We start from the raw sequence: 19,214 nt of genomic DNA on the forward strand, positions 1-19,214 counted from the left end.
TATATTAAAAAATATATTACTTAGACTTAAAAATTATATAAGAATTATTAAAATACTTTATTAATATATAATACCCTTTAAAGAATTTATATTAATAATATTAAAAAAAATAATAAAACTATTAAAAAAACTAAGATCTAAGATATTAATATAAATTATAATTTAAATATCCTTTATAAATAAGGACTCTTATTGCTTTAATTCCTTATGCTCTTCTAAGAAAGCTAAGCCCTTATATATTATCTCTATACCCCGCGATATTAATTACTATTTATACTTATAGCATAATTCTAGCTAAGAAAGTAATTTATCTAAGTCTTATTATATTTTTTATAAGGCCGTATAAATAAGAGGTAAATAGCTTTTTAATAATAGCCTCTTATATATTTAAATAATAACATACATATATAGCTTGCGTGACAAACAAGTATGCGTAACAAAAATCCCTTAACTTATATTATCTCTATTTAATCAATTAATTCTTAACTACCTAGCATATTATAATCTAATAAGGAGGCTAGAATCCTTTTTGCCCTTTAAGCCCTTTAAAATAACCTAAAACTAAAGCTCTAATGCGCTATAAAGATATATAATATTAATTATATAAAGCTATAGCGCCGGCAATAAGGCATTTAATCCCGACTTAATTAGATCCCTAAATTACATAAGCTCTCTAATTTAAAAAAAGAGATCCTTATTTACTTTATTCTTAACCTAGATTCGCGAGGATTCCCCTCTTAACTGCATGGTATAAAAGATATAACTAATTAATTACTTGCCGACCGCGATATACTACTAGTTAGCACGTATTAGGCTTTAAACTTTATTAAGCGGTACCTAGACCTTAAGATATATTTCTTTCGGAAATATAACTATTAGAGAGCTAAGTATAAAGATCTAATTATTATCCGCGATTAATTTCGGCTTATAATAAATATAATCGCGAAGTATAGCATTTAATTAAATAATATCTATAACTTTAATAAGATTAGCTTTATAATAAGTATAATTTAAAGTAAAATAGTTATTATAGGTATAGAAAGGCATAAAAAGCTAAAATTAGTATAGCCTAGAAATTAAGAATAAATTATAGTTATTTAATTAATTAATATAAAAGGCTAATTAATTCTGCTATTTATTATTAATATGGGCTAATATTATCTTATTAACTAGTATTAAGAAAGTAACCTCCCGGGTGATTAAGTTATTGCGATGACTTAAAATAGCTAGACTAATAATAAGACTAGTCTTAAGTAGCTAAAGTACTTTAACTAATATATAGCTAAGTAAATAAATAATTACTATTATCTTTTAATCCTTAATAGCTATAAAAGTTATTACTTTATTAAATTTAAGAAATATTATAAAGAAAATAAAATTATTAGGCTTTATATACCTCCTTATTTATCTTATCTACTTTAGCCCCTTAATATTAAGTATTTTAATATACTTAAGAATACTTATAATTAAGAAATAAAATATCTAATTAAATACTTTATAACCTATATTTTAAAGACTAAGTTCTTTCTAGCCTTCTATACTATATTTTAGGCTATTATAATAAAAAAGAATATTAAGTTAGCCTTTAGAGGGGCTAGGCTTATTCCTCTTAACCTAGAAAATATAATCTCGAAGCTTAATATATAGCTATAGACTCTAATACTAGCTAAGGAGGTAACTAAACCCTTAACCCCTTAGGTTTTAAAGACCCTAAAGATTATACTTAAGGCCTAATCTTAGTCTAAATACCTTAAGAGATAAATTAGAAGGTATAAAAGTAGCTCCCTAGAGTTAATTCTAAGAGCTTTAAAGTCTCTTGCGAAGGGAATAAAGGTAGTTATATATAAGATAGCTTTAATAAGGGCCGAGGTCTAAGACCTTTAAGAGGCAAATAAGATACTAAGCTAGCGCTAGAGGGCAAAAAGAACCTAACTATAAAAAAGAGGGGTAATAATAATAAAGGAAGGAAGGCAAGTAATTAATTAAATAAATATTAATGCATAAGTAATAGCAAAATTATTAAGAAGGGATTATTAAGGGAGGTTAGCGCGACTAGGGGTTTAGTATTATAGTATCTGCGGTAAGCCTAGTTATAATATAAGAACCTATTAGGTAGTAATTAAGATATCTAGGGAAGAATATAGTAAGTAATTTTAACTAATTAAATAATTTATAGTATTTTTATAGTAATTTCTATTTTAAAGGTTAAGATTTTTATTATATATACTTATTTATTATATAAGCTATATATATATATTAAGCCTTTTTAAAAATATAAAATATTAGTATTATTAATAAAAGCCTTAAAAGAAAAATATAAAAAACTATATATAAAAATTTAAAAAGATACTTATTATATTATAAGGCTAACTTAGATATATATATAAATTATATTTCTTAGAACCTAAGATTATTTTATAAATAATACCTTACTTTAATTAATAAAAATAAAATATAACCTTAAAATTAAATTAATTAATATTAAAAGTAAAAATATAATAATTTTCTATAAAAAAAAATATTAGATTTTTTAATTATATAGCTTAATATCTTATTAGTATTATAATAAAAATAATATTATAAGTTAAAGTTAATTACTTATAAGAACAGTAGCTATAATTATAAGAAATAGCCTTAGGGATAAGATTAATAAAAAAAAGGTATTATATTATAGCTTAATTAAGTCTTAATTATATATCTTATATAGCCTTATAATACTTATTAATTAATAATAATAATAAGTAATTTACTCTTATATATATAAGCTAATATATATAATTTTTTATAAAAATAATAAGTAATTATATAATAGTTATATATATTCCCAAGGGATAAACTAGTCGTGCTAGGTTTATATTAGCAGGGGATTAAGCGCATTATCTTAGATAGGGTATAAGTTATATCTAGTAATATACTTAAAGGTATTAAGTATAACTAAGTTATATTAATAGCTAAGGTAGCTATTATATAAGAGAGTATAATAAGCATATCTTATATACTTCCTATGATATAATAGCTTATAATAAATTATATCCTATAGGGCCTAAGCTATTATAATCTATCTAGCTAGATTAAAGAGAATTATAGCCTATAAGGCATAATCTATTTTAATCTATACATAATTAGTTAACTAATATAAGTCCTTCTTATCATATAGCCTAAGGTTATCTTAGGCTATAATATAATATCTCCCCTCTATTAGTCTTATCCTTAAGGCTATATCTATAACCCTAATTATTTTATATATATATATTAATCCTAAACCTATAAAAATCTTTTACTAATATATCTAATTATCTTACTCTTTCTAAGAAGCGATTAGCTATTATTAAACTAGGTAATATTATTAATTATTTTAAATTTAAAATTATACCTTATTTATCTTATTATTCCTATAGCCTGCGCTATATAGCTTTACCTAAAAAATCAAATTACTATAAGGAATATACTTATTATAGCCTTTCTTATAATATATTAATAAATATTTTTAGTGCTTATTTATATATTTTCGCCTATAGATTTTTTCTATTTTATTAATAATTTTCCTAGTAAATTATATTTACTAAGAGTCTAATTATCTAGATTCTAAAAAAGAGTATATTAAAGAGGACTTTTTGCGTTTATAATAGGAGGCCTAAGAGGCTTAAGTAAGGGTAAATAAGGTTTTAGCTCGCTTAACTTAGCTCTATTACTAAAAGCATTAATTATATATTAAAGGTATTAAGATAGCTATTTATAGCCTTTATTCCTTAGATAAATTAGAAGAGATAAAGAAGGTAGAGTTAGAGGCTATAATTACTACGTAGTCTATAGGTATTATAGATATTATTAACTAGAGTGCTATTAGCCTTAAGTTTATATCTCCTTTTAATATTATTAATAAAAGTCCTTTAAAAGGTATTATATATTAGTAAGGTATTTTAGGGGTTCTTATATATTTTCTAAGTCTAAGTAGTCTTTTTATTTAATAAAATATATTATTTTACTATTAATTTTATTTATATTAAGAATAGCTTCTATAATATATTCTTCTAATCTATTAACTTTTATATTAGGCTTATTACTTATCTTAACTTAAATAATATCTTATATTAATTTAAGTAATAAAATATAAAAAATTAAATAAAGCTTAACCTTAGGGGGTAAGTCTAATTTATAATTATATTTTAAGATTTTCTACTTAATTATATAAGGTCTAATATATTTATAGTTAAGTTTTTTATTTTAGTATTTTATTTTAATATTTTTTATTATAAAATAAATTATATCTCTTTCTATAAAGATTAATCCCTTAATTCTTTTTTTATTAATATAGCTTATTATCTTATTTCTAATAAACTTAAGTTCTATTTTTATTTCTTTATATAGGTTCTTTAATTAGTTACTAATAAGGATTACTTTAAGGTTAATAATAATATCCCATATTTATTAATATATATCTAATATAAATCTAAAATTAGTATAAGCTAGTATAATCTTTATATTTTTATTTATAGCTATATTATAGGCTAGCTATATAGCTAATAGCTTTTTAACTTCGTTAGTTTATTTATAGTTAATATAATATTAAAGATATTATTCTAATATCTAATTTATATATTTAATTTATTTATTTATCTTCTTATAATATATAATAGAGAGTTTATAGTTAATTCCTAAGTATCCTATAAGGCTTTATTAGAATTTTAAGGCAAATAATAGTCTTCTATTTATAATAATTTTAAGTAATATATTATATATCTTAGCGATATAAAAGTAAAAGAGGTAAGTAAATTCTTTTACTATTATTAATTCTTTATAGGGTATAAAATAAGAAAATTTTATAAGTCTATTTATAATAATAAGAATATTATTATAAAAGTTTTTAATAGCTAATTCTTCTAATAGGGGTAATTTAGTAATAAAATCCATAGTAATAGAGTCTTATAGTTATTATATAACTAAGAGTAGTTATAGTTTTCCATAAGGTTTATAGCATTATGCCTTAGTTCTCGCATAGAGGTTATATTAGTTAATAATTATTATAATAATTAATTTTTTTATTCTAAGAAAAATAAATATTATTTTAATTTATTCTAAGGTTTTATTAATTCCTTAGTATCTATATAGCTAATAACTATATATCTCGCGTATAAGTCTATATTATAGTTTATCTAGGACTTATTATTTATTTATTTTTTTAGCATCTAAGAGTTACTTATTATATTCTAAGATTTACTCTAAGAGTAAATTACCTTATTTTACTATATAAGCGGCTCTATTAGTCTAATATAATACTCTAATAGCTCTAAACTATTTATAAAGTCCTAATTCCTTTTATTATTCCTAAATCTATTAATTAATTTATTTATAGTATTTCTTATAATAAAATATATATCCTTATACTTTATATAAGAGTTTATAATTATTATAGTATTATTATATAGCTCGGGTTATTTCTTCTAGACTCTTATAGTGCATAGCTTAATAGTAGTAATAATTAAAGATATTTAGGAATACTTTATTAGGGATAGAGAGTTTTCCTTTATAGGTCTATAATCTATTTACCCTTTATTAATATCCTTATATATAGTTAATAAAGTCTATAACCTATTATTTATATTTCTTAATAAGTATAAGGTACTTTAATAAGGGTATTAACTTTTATATTCGCCTAATAAACTTCTATTTAAGGTATCCCTCTAGGGTAAAATATAAAAGTTACTCCTTAGCTTTAATTTTCCTAATATCTAAGTTAGGTTATTAGCTAATAATATTAGCTTAGCTATTTTTTATTCCCTTAATATAGATAATAATATAATTAAATTCTAAGAGGTATTTAGTATATTATAGTTATTATCCGCTAAGTTCTTAAGTTTTAGCGAAATAAGTAATATTTTTATAATCTATATATACCTTAATCTAGTATTTACTTCTAAGAAGATAATATTAGAATTCCTTAAAGGTATTAATAATTATAAGGAATTCTTTATTATAAATAAGGTAATTAAGTTCTACTCTATATAGCTTATAAGAATAAAATATAATTAAATATAAGAGTCCTTTATTATCTTATTATCTAATTTAAGCTCTTAGCATAAAATCTAATATATCTATTTTAAATTCTATTAGTCGGGATAAGTTAAATATCTTAAGCACTAATTCGCTTAGGATAAGTTCCTTAATTATATAAAAGGCTTTTTATGCCTTATTCCTAAATATAAATATCTTATCTTTCTTTATGAGTTTAATTAATAGTATTGCGATTTTCTTAAATTATTTAAGGAATCTATAGTAATAATTAGTGAAACTAAGGAAGGCTTATACTTCCTTAATGTTAGTTAGTTCTTTTTAGTCCTTAACTACTAAGACCTTCTTAGGGTTTATATATATCTTATTATAAGAGATAATATATCTAAGGAATTTTACCTCTAAGGCATAAAACTTACTTTTTTTAGGTTTTATTAATAAATTAGCGTCTTATAATATTTATAGTATTATATAAATATATTTTATATATTTTTTTTTTATTTTAGAGAAAATAAAAATATTATCTAAGTAATATATAATAAATATATCTAAATATTCTTATAATATATTATTAATTATTTATTAAAATATAATAAGTATATTAGTAAGTCTAAAAGGCATAATAAGGTACTTAAATAGTCTATACTTAGTATAAAAAGCGGTTTTTTATTTATATCTTTCTTTAATCTAAATAAGGTTATAGGCTCCTTTAAGGTTAAGTATAATAAAATACTTTATTTTAAAAAATTAATCCTTTAACTCGCTAATAAGAAGTAATAATATTTAATCCTTAATTATAATAGTATTAAGTATTCTAAAGTTAATATAAAGATAGAGTTATTTATTTTTCTTCGGGATAAATATAATAAGGTATTTAATAAATAACTTACTTTTCCTAATATATCCTTTCTATAGCATTTCTTTAATATATTTCTTTAATATTAATAATTATACTACGTTAAGTAAGTAGAGTTTATTAAAGCTAGGTTATTTCTTATTAATAAATTTAATCTCTAAATTATAATATATATATAATAATAAACCTATTTTAAGTTCTTCCGCAAAGAATTTCTTATAAATATAGTATTTTATTAATATATTCTTAAGTCTTTCTTTTTCTAGTATTTTCTTAATTTACTTAAGGTCTTTTTTTAATTACTAGAACTATTATATAATATATATAATTATTCGCTAGTTTTATTATTTTTATCTATTATAATATTTATATTATATTTCTTTAAGTAAAGAGGTATCTTATATTTATTTCTATCTAACTTCTCTAATATCTTTAATAAAAATTTAAGATCTTATATTATTTTTTAAGTTATTATTTATTATAAAAAGTACTTTATTATTAAAAAAAAGCACTTAGCTAATCCTCTAATTAAAATATAAGTTAAATTAGTATAACTATAGGTACTTAAGTACTAGGTCATAGCCTTCTATAGGTATAATATTAAATAAGATTTCTTAGTTTTTTCTTTTAATAAAAACTTTAAGGTAATTAATCTCGCTATTAATAACTCTATTATTATAATTAAATATTTTCCCTTTAAGGTTAATTATTATATAGGGCTTTGCCTTATACCTCTATAATAGCTTAAGCCTATTTACTATCCTTAGGTTAAATAGATTTTACTTAACTCTATTATCTACTAAAGCATATAGCTATTTTCCTTTAACTTATACCGGTATTTTAAAATATCTTCGCATTAATCCTCCTTTAGTAATATATAGGGCTTTTTATAGCATTATAGCTTATTCTTCTACTTATAGCCTTTTTATAAGTAGGTTTCTTAGTTTTTTAATAATATATAGCTAATATAGTTATACTTATATTTATTATTATTATATACTTTATAGTTATATATATTATCTTAGCTATATAGCTAGTCTTAGTATTATTATTCTTATTTTTATCTTAGGTTTTTTTTATTTTTTAACTAAGCTATTAGTTCTTATTCTTTTAATACTTCTTTCTAGCTAACTTATTTTTATTAGTCTTCTATCTTATAAATAGTTTATTTACGCTTTTAGATAGCTCGGTATAGGTCTTCGTGGTATTATATATATATAATACTAATAGCATTATACTAGTAAAATACTTAATAGCTTTCCGTTTTATATTATATATAGGGTTTATTATTTAGTTAAGCTAATAAAGTAATAAGAAAATAATCTTACTCTTATTTCTCCTCTCTATGCTCCTTATACTAGTAATATTAATAAGATATCTAAGAGATACTAGGATGCTCCTTATGCATTAGGTATATCCTTATATTATCTTATAGGTTAAATAGTGCTTCCTAGTATTATAGGTCTTTAGCTAGTTCCTTATAATAGGCTTAGATATAAATTTCTTATATATCTGCTATATCTATATATTCTTATGCGGTTTAGATATATCTCTCTTATAGGTTATTTTAGTATTAGTTATTATTTTTATTATATAGATAGGGGTAATTTTCTTCTTTTTATAATTCTTTATTACTTTTTCTTATTTTCTATTATTAAGTATATAATTTATATAATTCCCTCTATAGTTTCTTTATTTTATATTTAAACCTAGTTTAGTAAATATTAGCGCTATTTACTTAGGTAAGTTAATTTATTTATTAGGGTTTTCTATTATTATAGGCTTATTCCTATTATTTATAGGTTTTATTATATTCTTATAATACTTTAATTTAATATTATAGGTATAAGTTATAGTTATATTATATAAGGTTATCTTATTAATAATCCCTGCGGTATATAATAAATAATAATAAGAAATATTTATTATATCCTATGACTTATTTCTTATAGTAAAAGCCTTCTATAGCGGCTTCCTTATAGTCTACTTATTTAATTAGTATTAGGGGTATTTATTATCCCTATCTTACTAGCATTATTTCTTCCTTTTATTTAAGCTTTTAGGTAACCGCGATAATAACCTTCTTACTATTTATTATATATAGTATAGGGTTCCCTTATTTTATTAATTCTAGGAGTAGTTATTATTATATATCTTAGGTTTCCTTTAGTTATTTCCTAGGGCGTCTTACCTAATTATAGGATACTCTTATATCTAGTTCCTATTTATATTTATCTTAACTCCTTCTAGGTATATTATATCTACTTCATAATATTATAATAAGCTTAGTTAATTAAGTCGCGGTTTAGGTTTCCTTATTTTCCTATTAAGCTTATTAGGTCGCATTAGTATATTTCTTACCTTCCAGGAGGGATTACTATTAGTTAGGTTAATAGTATCTTTCCTTAATATCTTATTATTTCTTATAATAGACCTTCTTAATGTGATTTATTTTATAGTAATAATAGTATTTAAGGCCGCGGTAGTCTTATCTACCCTTTTACGCGGCTCCTAGTACTATAGGGCTAGCCTTAGTGCTATAGGAGGTATTATTACTTTTTTTCTTACCTTAGTTAGCATTAAATCATAGGGCATTAATTTTATTGCTACTAAACTTAGGGTTTTATAGTTTCTTCTATAAGAATTATTAATTATTAATTCTAATTGCCTTGCTAATATAGTCGATAAGGTTATTAGGTTAATTTTCTTTATAAAGTTCCGCCTAGACTTCCTTCTTAAGTCTATTAAAGAAAAAGGATATTAGGGGTTCCTAATCCTAGTTAAGCTTCGAGGTAAGTTAGAGGTACTTCGTTTTATATTCTAAGGCTAATTAGGTTTATTAAAGGTTCTTAATTTCCCTTTTGGCCTATACTTTCTTATTTATAATGCTAAAGGCTTATTAAAGCGCTACTTTAAAAGCCTTATAGTCTAAGTAGAGGTTACTAGTATATAGCGAGAGTTTAGCGAATGGGGTAATATAATATTCCCTTATGACTAGTTTAAACTATGCGGTAGTATAACTCTTAAGTCTTCTTATAGCGTATTAGACTTTATTAGCTGCTAGGGTAAATTAAGTTAAGTAGTAGGTTATAAAGGCGCATAGCTACGTAAGGAAGATTAATAGTTTATACGCGGTCCCATTAAATATCTCTAGTAGGTTTAGCTTTAAGATTTCTCTTATATCCTTACCCCTTATAGCTATAATGGCTATATTATTGAGGTCTTAGACGCTATTTAGGTACTATACGTTTTAGGCACGCTAAGTTTTATCTATTCTTTCGATAAGTTTATAGAGTCTATCTATTTTAGTGCTTATAGCAGTGATTTAGGCTCGGAGCTACTTGACTTCTTCGTCATCAGAGCTATCTATATTATCTATTTCCTCATCTATAGGAGTAGCTTAAGTAGGTATAATAGGTAAGTGATTAGTAGGTGGGACCTACTAGTAGTTATTAGCGGGAGTTACCTAGGTAGCTATTGCGTTTAATATTATTTAAGGTAACGCGAGTAATCTACTAAATAAGAGCTATTAATATATAATGGTTATATATATTCCTAAGGGATAAACTAGTTATGCTAGGTTTATATTAGCAGGGGATTAAGCGCATTATCTTAGACGAGGTATAAATTATATCTAGTAATATGCTTAAAGGTATTAAGTATAACTAAGTTATATTAATAGCTAAGGTAGCTACTATATAAGAGAGTATAATAAGTGTGTCTTATATACTTCCTGTGATGTGATGGCTTATGATGGATTATATCCTGCAGGGCCTAAGCCGTTATGATCCATCTGGCTAGATTAGAGAGGATTATAGCCTGCGAGGCGTGATCTGTTTTGATCCACACGTGATTAGTCGGCTAATGTGGGTCCTTCTTGTCACGTGGCCTGAGGTCGTCTTGGGCCGTGACAAATTATAACTTATTTACTTAGGCCTTAATAATTTACTTAATATATAAAATATATTTATTATATTTTCTTATATATTAGCTACCTTAGCTATTAATATAACTTAGTTATACTTAATACCTTTAAGTATATTACTAGATATAACTTATACCTTATTTAAGATAATATTAGTATCCCCTTTATTAATTTAAACTAATATAACTAGTTTATCCCCCTTAGGACCTATATAATCGTCATAGTTATAATACTCCTAATAAGTTTAAATAGCTAATATACATACCGCCTCAATCTTAGGTGAGTTTTATCTACTAGCTTAGGAGATAAACTCTAGCGCTTGGGTTAATGCTAAGAGTTAGCTTAGTATATAAAACCCAGACTTGATAGGTCAAACGCTGCTGCATTCGCCGTTGGTAAGTATATGATTTTATTAATTATACGCCTTTAAGAACTCGGTGAAGTAATTTCTATTTACTCACTGCATTAAGACTTAGGAGAGCTTTGATTACCAGAGCATAGCCCCCGCGATGGTAGAATTCACTTATATATCTTTGGTTATCTTATGATGAAAACATTAAACACCTCCACTTATACAACCCTGCCTGGATTCGCGATTGCATCCTCAATCAGCTTCCTGACGCCACGAAACTGTATCCCTTCAAAGTAAGTCTCTCTATGCCTATCCACTCGCTCCTGTGGATAACGTAGGGCCTCACTGTGACCCATAATGTCAAACACAGCCACCACGGTTGTCATCTCGTCCTTTGCCTCCACCAGCTGTTTTATGCTTTCCGTCAAAGATTTTTTAACCAGCCGATACTCGGGATCATATTCCTTGACTATCTGCCATAGATCGATCCAAGCTACCTGCTCGCCGGAGATGTACGTGAAGGTCTCCCAGCTAGCGTCTGTCTCCAACAATCGAACCACGGCCGAGGCGGCATCGCGTGCGGCCGTACAGCTGATGGTCTGCGTGCCGTTTCCGTAGAGCTTAAATGTTTTCTCTCTCACATCTTCCACCCAGAAACCCTCATCGGGCAGGTAGCGTTGGCTAACCGGAATGACATAGTCGACCAGCCAACCGACACTGAGCAGCGTCCATTCAATCCTCTGTTGACCCGCAAGCATATCGTAGATCTTTTGGATCCTGTCGGCGCCATAGAATGGTTGGTCGCGAACATCTTCAAAATTGCCGACCCAGACGGACGGGATGAAACGCTTGCAGGTGGGAGCTGACCTGCATGCCTCGAGTAGCGACTCGTGGATCTCAACAAGCTCGGGAGAAGATGAGCTCACGGTGCAAATGACGGCATCGCAGCCTTGGAGTAGAGGTTCAATCTCAGCAGCTGTGTACTGCACCTGGTGCTGTTCGACTCTGAGATCCTCTAACCACGCCTTGCGAGAGCGGCTGATGGCGATGATGTCGTGTTTTCGGGTAAGAAGCTCGTCAATGAGGTACCTCGCAACAGCTCCTGTGCCAACAATCGCGACCTTCATGATGATAGTTCTCTGCTGGATAGGCAAACAGAGGTGTTATTTCAAGTGTTGCGCGAAGAGTGATAGTATGAATAAGACGTTGTCAGAGAGAAAAGACTCTTGTTTCTGGATAGATTCAACAGGAAGAAGTCTTGTTTATTTATCTGTTGGAAACAACCACCACAGATTGTAAAGATTCCTGAGGATCAAAGTCCGCATCCCCTCTTCGGCAAATGAACGGACGAGCAACGGACGAAGAGACGTACCAAGAAGTGAACAGATAAGGAAGAGTCAACCGAGAAGAGGAGAGTAAAAGCTAGTGTGGAGCTTATTACAAAGAAATGTCCCTAAATAGACTATCAAATACCTCATTCTTACCAAAACCTCGTTCAGTGGAACCCGCGGGACCCGTATTTGGCGCTCAACTCTGGAATTCTGCCTGCAAGGGGGTTCGGAATTCCAGATCCGAAGAAGCCACTTTAACAGGGACCAGCTGTTCTTTGACAAGCACGTGCGTCGCCAATTGGGATTAATCAGCAAGTTCATTAAATATGCGGACTTTAATGCGGACTTTGATACAATTCGGTGTTTGCCATATCCGACGGCATAATCTCAAGTGCGTGGTTGCTGTCGGAAAGTAATCACTAGGCTAAAAAGCATAGCGCGCCACTTTAGTTAGTGGTACTTCCCTGATTGCCTACTATGCTGCCAATTCAACAATTACAAGTGCATGTCTTTAGAGCACGTCTTAATATAGCAGTTGGGCGGGGTTTAAATTGTTAGAAAGTAGGGTTACCTAGAATTCTATATATTTTTTTATTATTGCCTTGTTCCTAATTGCTATAGGGTCTACCTATAAAGGTAGCTTAAGGACTAGGCATTTACTAAGACTTTAGTAACCTTTTATTAGCTCTAGTTAATTATAATATATATATCTATATCTAATATACCTCTTTAATATAAAAATATAAGCTTAATATTATAAATAATACTATTTATTTTTTATTTCTTATTTAATAATTTATAATAAGGTATATAATATAATATAATAGCTTAGTAAAAATAAAAATAATAATTTAATATTATTAAATTAAGCCTTATATAATAGCTCTAAGGGTAATTATATACTTCTAATATTAAGCTAGGTAATCTATAAATTATTAATATATTAGGCCTAATTAAGAAAGTTATATTATAGCCTAAAAAAAAAAGAAATTTTTATAAAAATAAAGATTTATAAGTCTATATTAATTTATTAATTAAAAATAAGCCTAGCCTTTTATTAAATTTTTTTATAAAGCTAAATATATAAAAGAAAATAAAAAAGACTTAAAGACTAAAGTAATAATTACTAAGAAAACCCCTTAAATATAAAACTTAAGTATTATTTTTTAAGAAAAAAATCCCTTTTTTAGGGCTAATATAAATAATAACTAAAAAGTTAATAAAATTTTAAATCTCTTAGTAATTAATCTCTAGACTTATAATTCCTTATAAACCTTTTATAAATATCTTTTATTTATATATAAAAACCTTAAGAAAATAATTATAAAAATTTAATATAAAGTCCTTAAAATAATTAATAAGCCTTTTATTTATTATATTTATTAAATTAATAATATATTTATAAATTAAGTAAAATCTTTATATAAAAAATTCTTTTTAATAATAATAAATAAATAAAAAAAGCTTAAAAAATATATAAAAACTATATAATAAAGCCTTATTAAAGTTATTTAATTTTATATTAAGTCTTTAATAAATAAATTATAAGATAATATAATATAATTAATAAAATATAAGATATAAACTTTTAAGAAATTAAAAAAAAATAAATAAATAATTTTTATATTTTTTTAAAGTATTTTATTTATTATTATTTAAGTTATAAATTTTTATTTATAATATAATAAAAAGAAATAATATAAAAAAAAATAAACTTATAATAATTATTATAATTATAAATATAAAATAAGCCCTTAATAACCTTAAAGAATCCTTAAAGAAAAAAAAATAATATATAATAGCTTTATAATAATTAATAAAATAACTTATAAAAGGCTTTTAAACTTAGATAATAAAAGAGTTATTTTAAAGAAACCTTAAAAAATTAAAAAAAAATTAAAAGACTAAAAATAAAAGTATATAATTAATATACTTAATATATAATTATATATATTACTTAATTAATTATTATAATATATTTTATAAGAAAAAATTTAAGAGATATAAGTTAAATATATTTTAAGAAAAAATAATAAAAAAAGATTTTTTTTAATATTAATAACTTAATTAATTTAATTATAATTTATTAATTCTTATAATTAAGAGGTATTTTTATTAATTACTAAGTATTACTATTTAAAAATTAATATCTTACTTAACTCTAGAGCTATATTATATATTTTTAAAAATACCTTAAGGCTTAAAAGCTTATAAATTACCTTAATAAGAGATTATTTTTAATTAAAAATAAATTAAATATTAATAAATAATTATAGAGATATAATTATTACCTTAAAGATAATTAATAGCTTAATAAAAAGGTTAAAGCTTTAAGATATTACCTTATATATTAATCTTATAATAAATCTTATCTCTTTTATTAAGTTAAGAAAATAAGGTTTTTAATAAAATATAAGATTAAATAATATACTTAATAAGTAAGCGCTATAGTTAAATAAGCGCTATACTTTTTTTAACCCCCTCTAGAGTTATCGCGATAAAAATACTATAAATTATTTAATTAATTAAAATTACTTACTATATTTTTCCCTAGATATCTTAATTACTATCTAATATATCTTTATATTATAGCTAGGCTTACTATAGATACTATAACGCTAAATACCTAGTCGCGCTAACCTTTATTAACTACTACTCCTCGACGATTTACTTATTACTTATATATCTATATCTATTTAATTAATTACTTGCCTTTTTTCTTCTATTATTATTACCTCTCTTTTTTATAGTTTAGTCCTTTTTGCCCTCCGGCGCCGGCTTAATATCTTATTTACCTCTTAAAGGTCTCTAATCTTAGCCGTTAATAAGGTAACCTAATATATAATAGCCTTTATCCCCTTTATAAGAGACTATAGAGCCTCTAAGATTAACTCTGGCGAGCTACTTTGATGCCTTTTGATTTGCCTTTCGAGGTATTTAGACTAAGATCTGGCCTTAATTATAGTCTTTGGGGTCCTTGAAGCCTAAGGGGTTAATAGTTTAGTTGCCTCTTTAATTAGCGTTGGCGTCTATAGCTAAATATTAAGCTTTAAGACTATAGTTTCTAGGTTAAGAGGAATAAGGCTAGCTCCTTTAAAAGCCCCCTTAATATTTCTTTTCGTTATAGTGGCCTTATATGCGGCATAGAAGGCCAAAAAGAACTTAGTCTTTAAAATATAGGTTATAGAGTATCTAATTAAATGCTTTATTTCTTAACTATAAGCCTTCTTTAGCATACTAAAGTACCTAACGTTAAGGGGCTAAAGTAAATAAGAGGAATAAGGCGGCATATAAAGCTAAATAATTTTCTTTTCCTTATAATATCTCTTAAATTTAATAGAGTAGTGACTTTTATGGCTATTAAGGATTAAAAGATAATAGCGATTATTTAATCGCTTGGCTATATACCGGTCAAAGTACTTTAGCCACTCTAGATTAATCTTATTATTAGTCTAGCTATTTTAGGTTATTATAATAACCTAATTGCCCGGGAGGTTACTTTCTTAGTATTAATTAGCGAGGTAATATTAGCCTATGCTAATAATAAATAGCTAGATTGCCTAGCCTTTTATATTAATTACTTAAATAACTATAATTTATTCTTAGTTTCTAGGCTATATTAATTTTAGCTTTAAATACCTTTTTAAACCTATAATAATTATTTTACTTATAATTATGCTTATAAGAAAGCTAATTTTATTAAAGTTATAGAGATTATTTAATTAAATACTATACTTTGCGATTATATTCCCTATGAGCCTAAATTAGTTATAGATAATTATTAGGTCTTTGCATTTAGCTCTTTAGTAATTATATTTATAAAAGAAATATATCTTAAGGTCTAGGTGCCGCTTAATAAAGTTATAAGCCTAATGCGTGTTAATTAGTGATATATCGCGGTCGATAAGTAATTAATTAGCTATTTTTTTTATATTATAAAGCCTAGGGGGGAATCCTCATAAATCTAGATTAAGAATAAAGTAAATAAGGATTTCTTCCTCTAGATTAGATAGCTTACGCGATTTCTAGATGGTATCGCGTCGAGATTAGATGCCTTGTTGGCGGCGATATAGTCGTCGCTTATTGACTATATAGGTACTTGCGGCGCATTAGATGCTTAGTTTTGGGTTATTTTAAAGGGCCTAAAGGGTAAGAAGGGTTTTAGCTTTAATAGTAGTAGCTGATATATTGGGTTGTTGAGAATTAATTGATTAAATGAAAGGTTAGGTATAAGGTAGAAAAGTGCGGCGCTTGCTTGACTGCGGCGCTTGCTTATTAAGTATGTTATAAATTCCTTTATAAAAATAAATAATAACTCTCTTAAAGAAATAAAAGAAATCTATAAATAATAAGTCTTAAAGTATTAAGAGATAGCTTAATAAAGCTACTTAAATTAAGTAATATTTATAGCTAATAAGGTAATATATTTCCCTCTTAGGGTAAGGCATAAATATATAAGCTATATACTATAAAAACTATTTAAAAAAGACTTTTTTATATAATATTAATACCTAGGGTATCTAAGATTAAATATTTTTTAATATTTTATAATTACTTTTAAGGGTATTAAATTAAGGCTAAATAACCCCTAGGGCTTAAAGAGAATTATAATAATTAATTATATATATATAATATAATTAAGGCTTAATAATTAATTTAAAAAGCCCTTAAAGAATTAATAAAAAAAATAAAACTAAGAGAATATATTATTATAAATTTCTATTTAATAACTAAAGGTTATAATAATTATACCTTTCTTTAAATCTTTATAAATAAAGTCTTAAATTATTTATATAATTATTATATTATTAATTATTATATAAATATTATTTTTTTAATAATAAAAGAATTTTTAAAGCTCTTAGAGGTTTAATATTTCTTAAAACTTTTTTAAGGTAGCCTTTTTATTATTTAAGTTTAAGAGCTTTCTTTAAGTTATTTTTATTAATTGCTATAAAGGTATTATATATTATTTTTTCTTTTTTAAGGATTTTCTAAGGTTACTAAGGGCCTATTATATATTTATAATTATAAGAGCTATTATAAGTATATTTTCTTTTATATTATTTCTTTTTATTATATTATAAATAAAGATTTATAATTTAAGAAATAATAAATAAAATATTTTAAAAAGGTCTAAGAATTATTAATTTATCTTTTTAATTTCTTAAAAGTTTATATTTTTTATTTTATTAATTATATTATATTACCTTATAATTTATTTATTAAGAGCTTAATAAAAAATTAAATAACTTTAATAAGACTTTATTAAATAATTCTTATATATCTTTTAAGCCTTTTATTTCTTATTTATTATAACTAAGAAAAATTCTTTATATAAGGATTTTATGTAATTTATAAATATATTATTAATTAAATTTATTATTAAAATTACTATTAAAATTACTATTATTTATATATTTATATAAGCTAAGATATATATATTATATATTTAATTAGATAGGTTTAATTAATTAAACCTATAGACCTCTATTTGCCGCTAAGTCTAGTATTAATACTTTTTAAGTTTATAGAACTCTAACGCTAACTCTAGGAACTAATCCCTCTAAGTAAACCTATAACGCTAATAACCTCTATTTCTTAATATTATACCTATAGCTATATAGCTAAATCCTAGCTAGTTATAAGACTTCTTTAATCTTCTTATTTAGTATTATAAAAGGTATTAATACTAATAATAAGGGTTATAAGCTATGCTTTATATTAGTTATTATCTTATAAGTCCTCGAGGAATATAATATCTCTGCTAATAAGATCTTCCTTTTTCTTTAGCTTCTTTTTAAGAGCCTTTAATAGAGAAAGCTCTTTTTTAATAAAATTAAACCTTTTATTAGTATTATAACTAAGTAGAAAGAGGCTAAGAAAAAAAAGAAAGATATTATAATTAAAGATCATAAGTTTAACCTATGCTAATTAGCTAAGCTCTATACTTAACTTAATACTCTAAAGGGCTTTATTTAATATTATTTTTTATAGCCTCTTATAGGTACTTTTAGCGCCCTTACGAAGCTTATAGACCGCCTCGGCAAGGTTATCTTAGTTATATTAGAAGTTATACTAATAGGCATTAGCCGCGTTGCTTTGATTATTTAGTTAAAGGTCTCTATAGAAAGTAGCTATTACGATCTCGTTATTAATATATTATTAATTAATTAGCTAATCACAGATTAGTTAATTAATTAGTTATTATTAGTTATAGTTAAACCTCTTTTAATAAGGATAATAAAAGTAATTTTAGCCTCTTTAAGTAGTTAAGAATTATAAGGATAATTAAAAGGTTAATATTAGAGGGGAGAGCTATTATATAAAGGGGATTTAAACGTCTTTAGCTAATTAAAATATAACCTATTTATTATCAATAAAGCTAATTTTAATGTATTATTAAAGCTATTAATAATTATATAAATAAACCTTATTAATTTAAGCCTATTAAGACCTTAGGCTTTAGGCATAAAGCCTTTATTATTAAAATTATTAAGATATTAACTAAGATACTTTAATCCCTATTTTAGGTAAAATAAAGTCTAAGAATAATTATTAATTAAATAATAATAATAAATAAAAGGCTTATTAATTATCTTAAGGACTTAATCTTAAACCTTTATAATTCTTTTTTTAAGGTTTTTATACTTAAATAAAAGATATTTATAAAAGGTTTATAAAGAATTATAAGTCTAGAAATTAATTACTAAGAGGTCTAAGATTTTATTAGCCCTTTAA

General features: G+C 24.5%; 1 protein-coding gene across 1 annotated transcript; it reads right to left on the reverse strand.

Moving 5' to 3' along the window:
- Positions 1-11,360: 11,360 nt before the first annotated feature.
- On the reverse strand, positions 11,361-12,269 carry MRS44_003941 (uncharacterized protein; the record flags this gene model as incomplete). The annotated part of the gene is made up of 1 exon (XM_046283473.1): positions 11,361-12,269. One exon carries the CDS (start codon positions 12,267-12,269, stop codon positions 11,361-11,363), a length of 909 nt encoding a protein of 302 aa, XP_046123278.1.
- Positions 12,270-19,214: the final 6,945 nt, after the last annotated feature.

This window comes from Fusarium solani (assembly GCF_023522795.1).
Source record: "Fusarium solani strain SB1 chromosome Unknown bctg00000001, whole genome shotgun sequence".
In the NCBI taxonomy this organism is placed as follows: Eukaryota; Fungi; Ascomycota; class Sordariomycetes; order Hypocreales; family Nectriaceae; genus Fusarium; species Fusarium solani.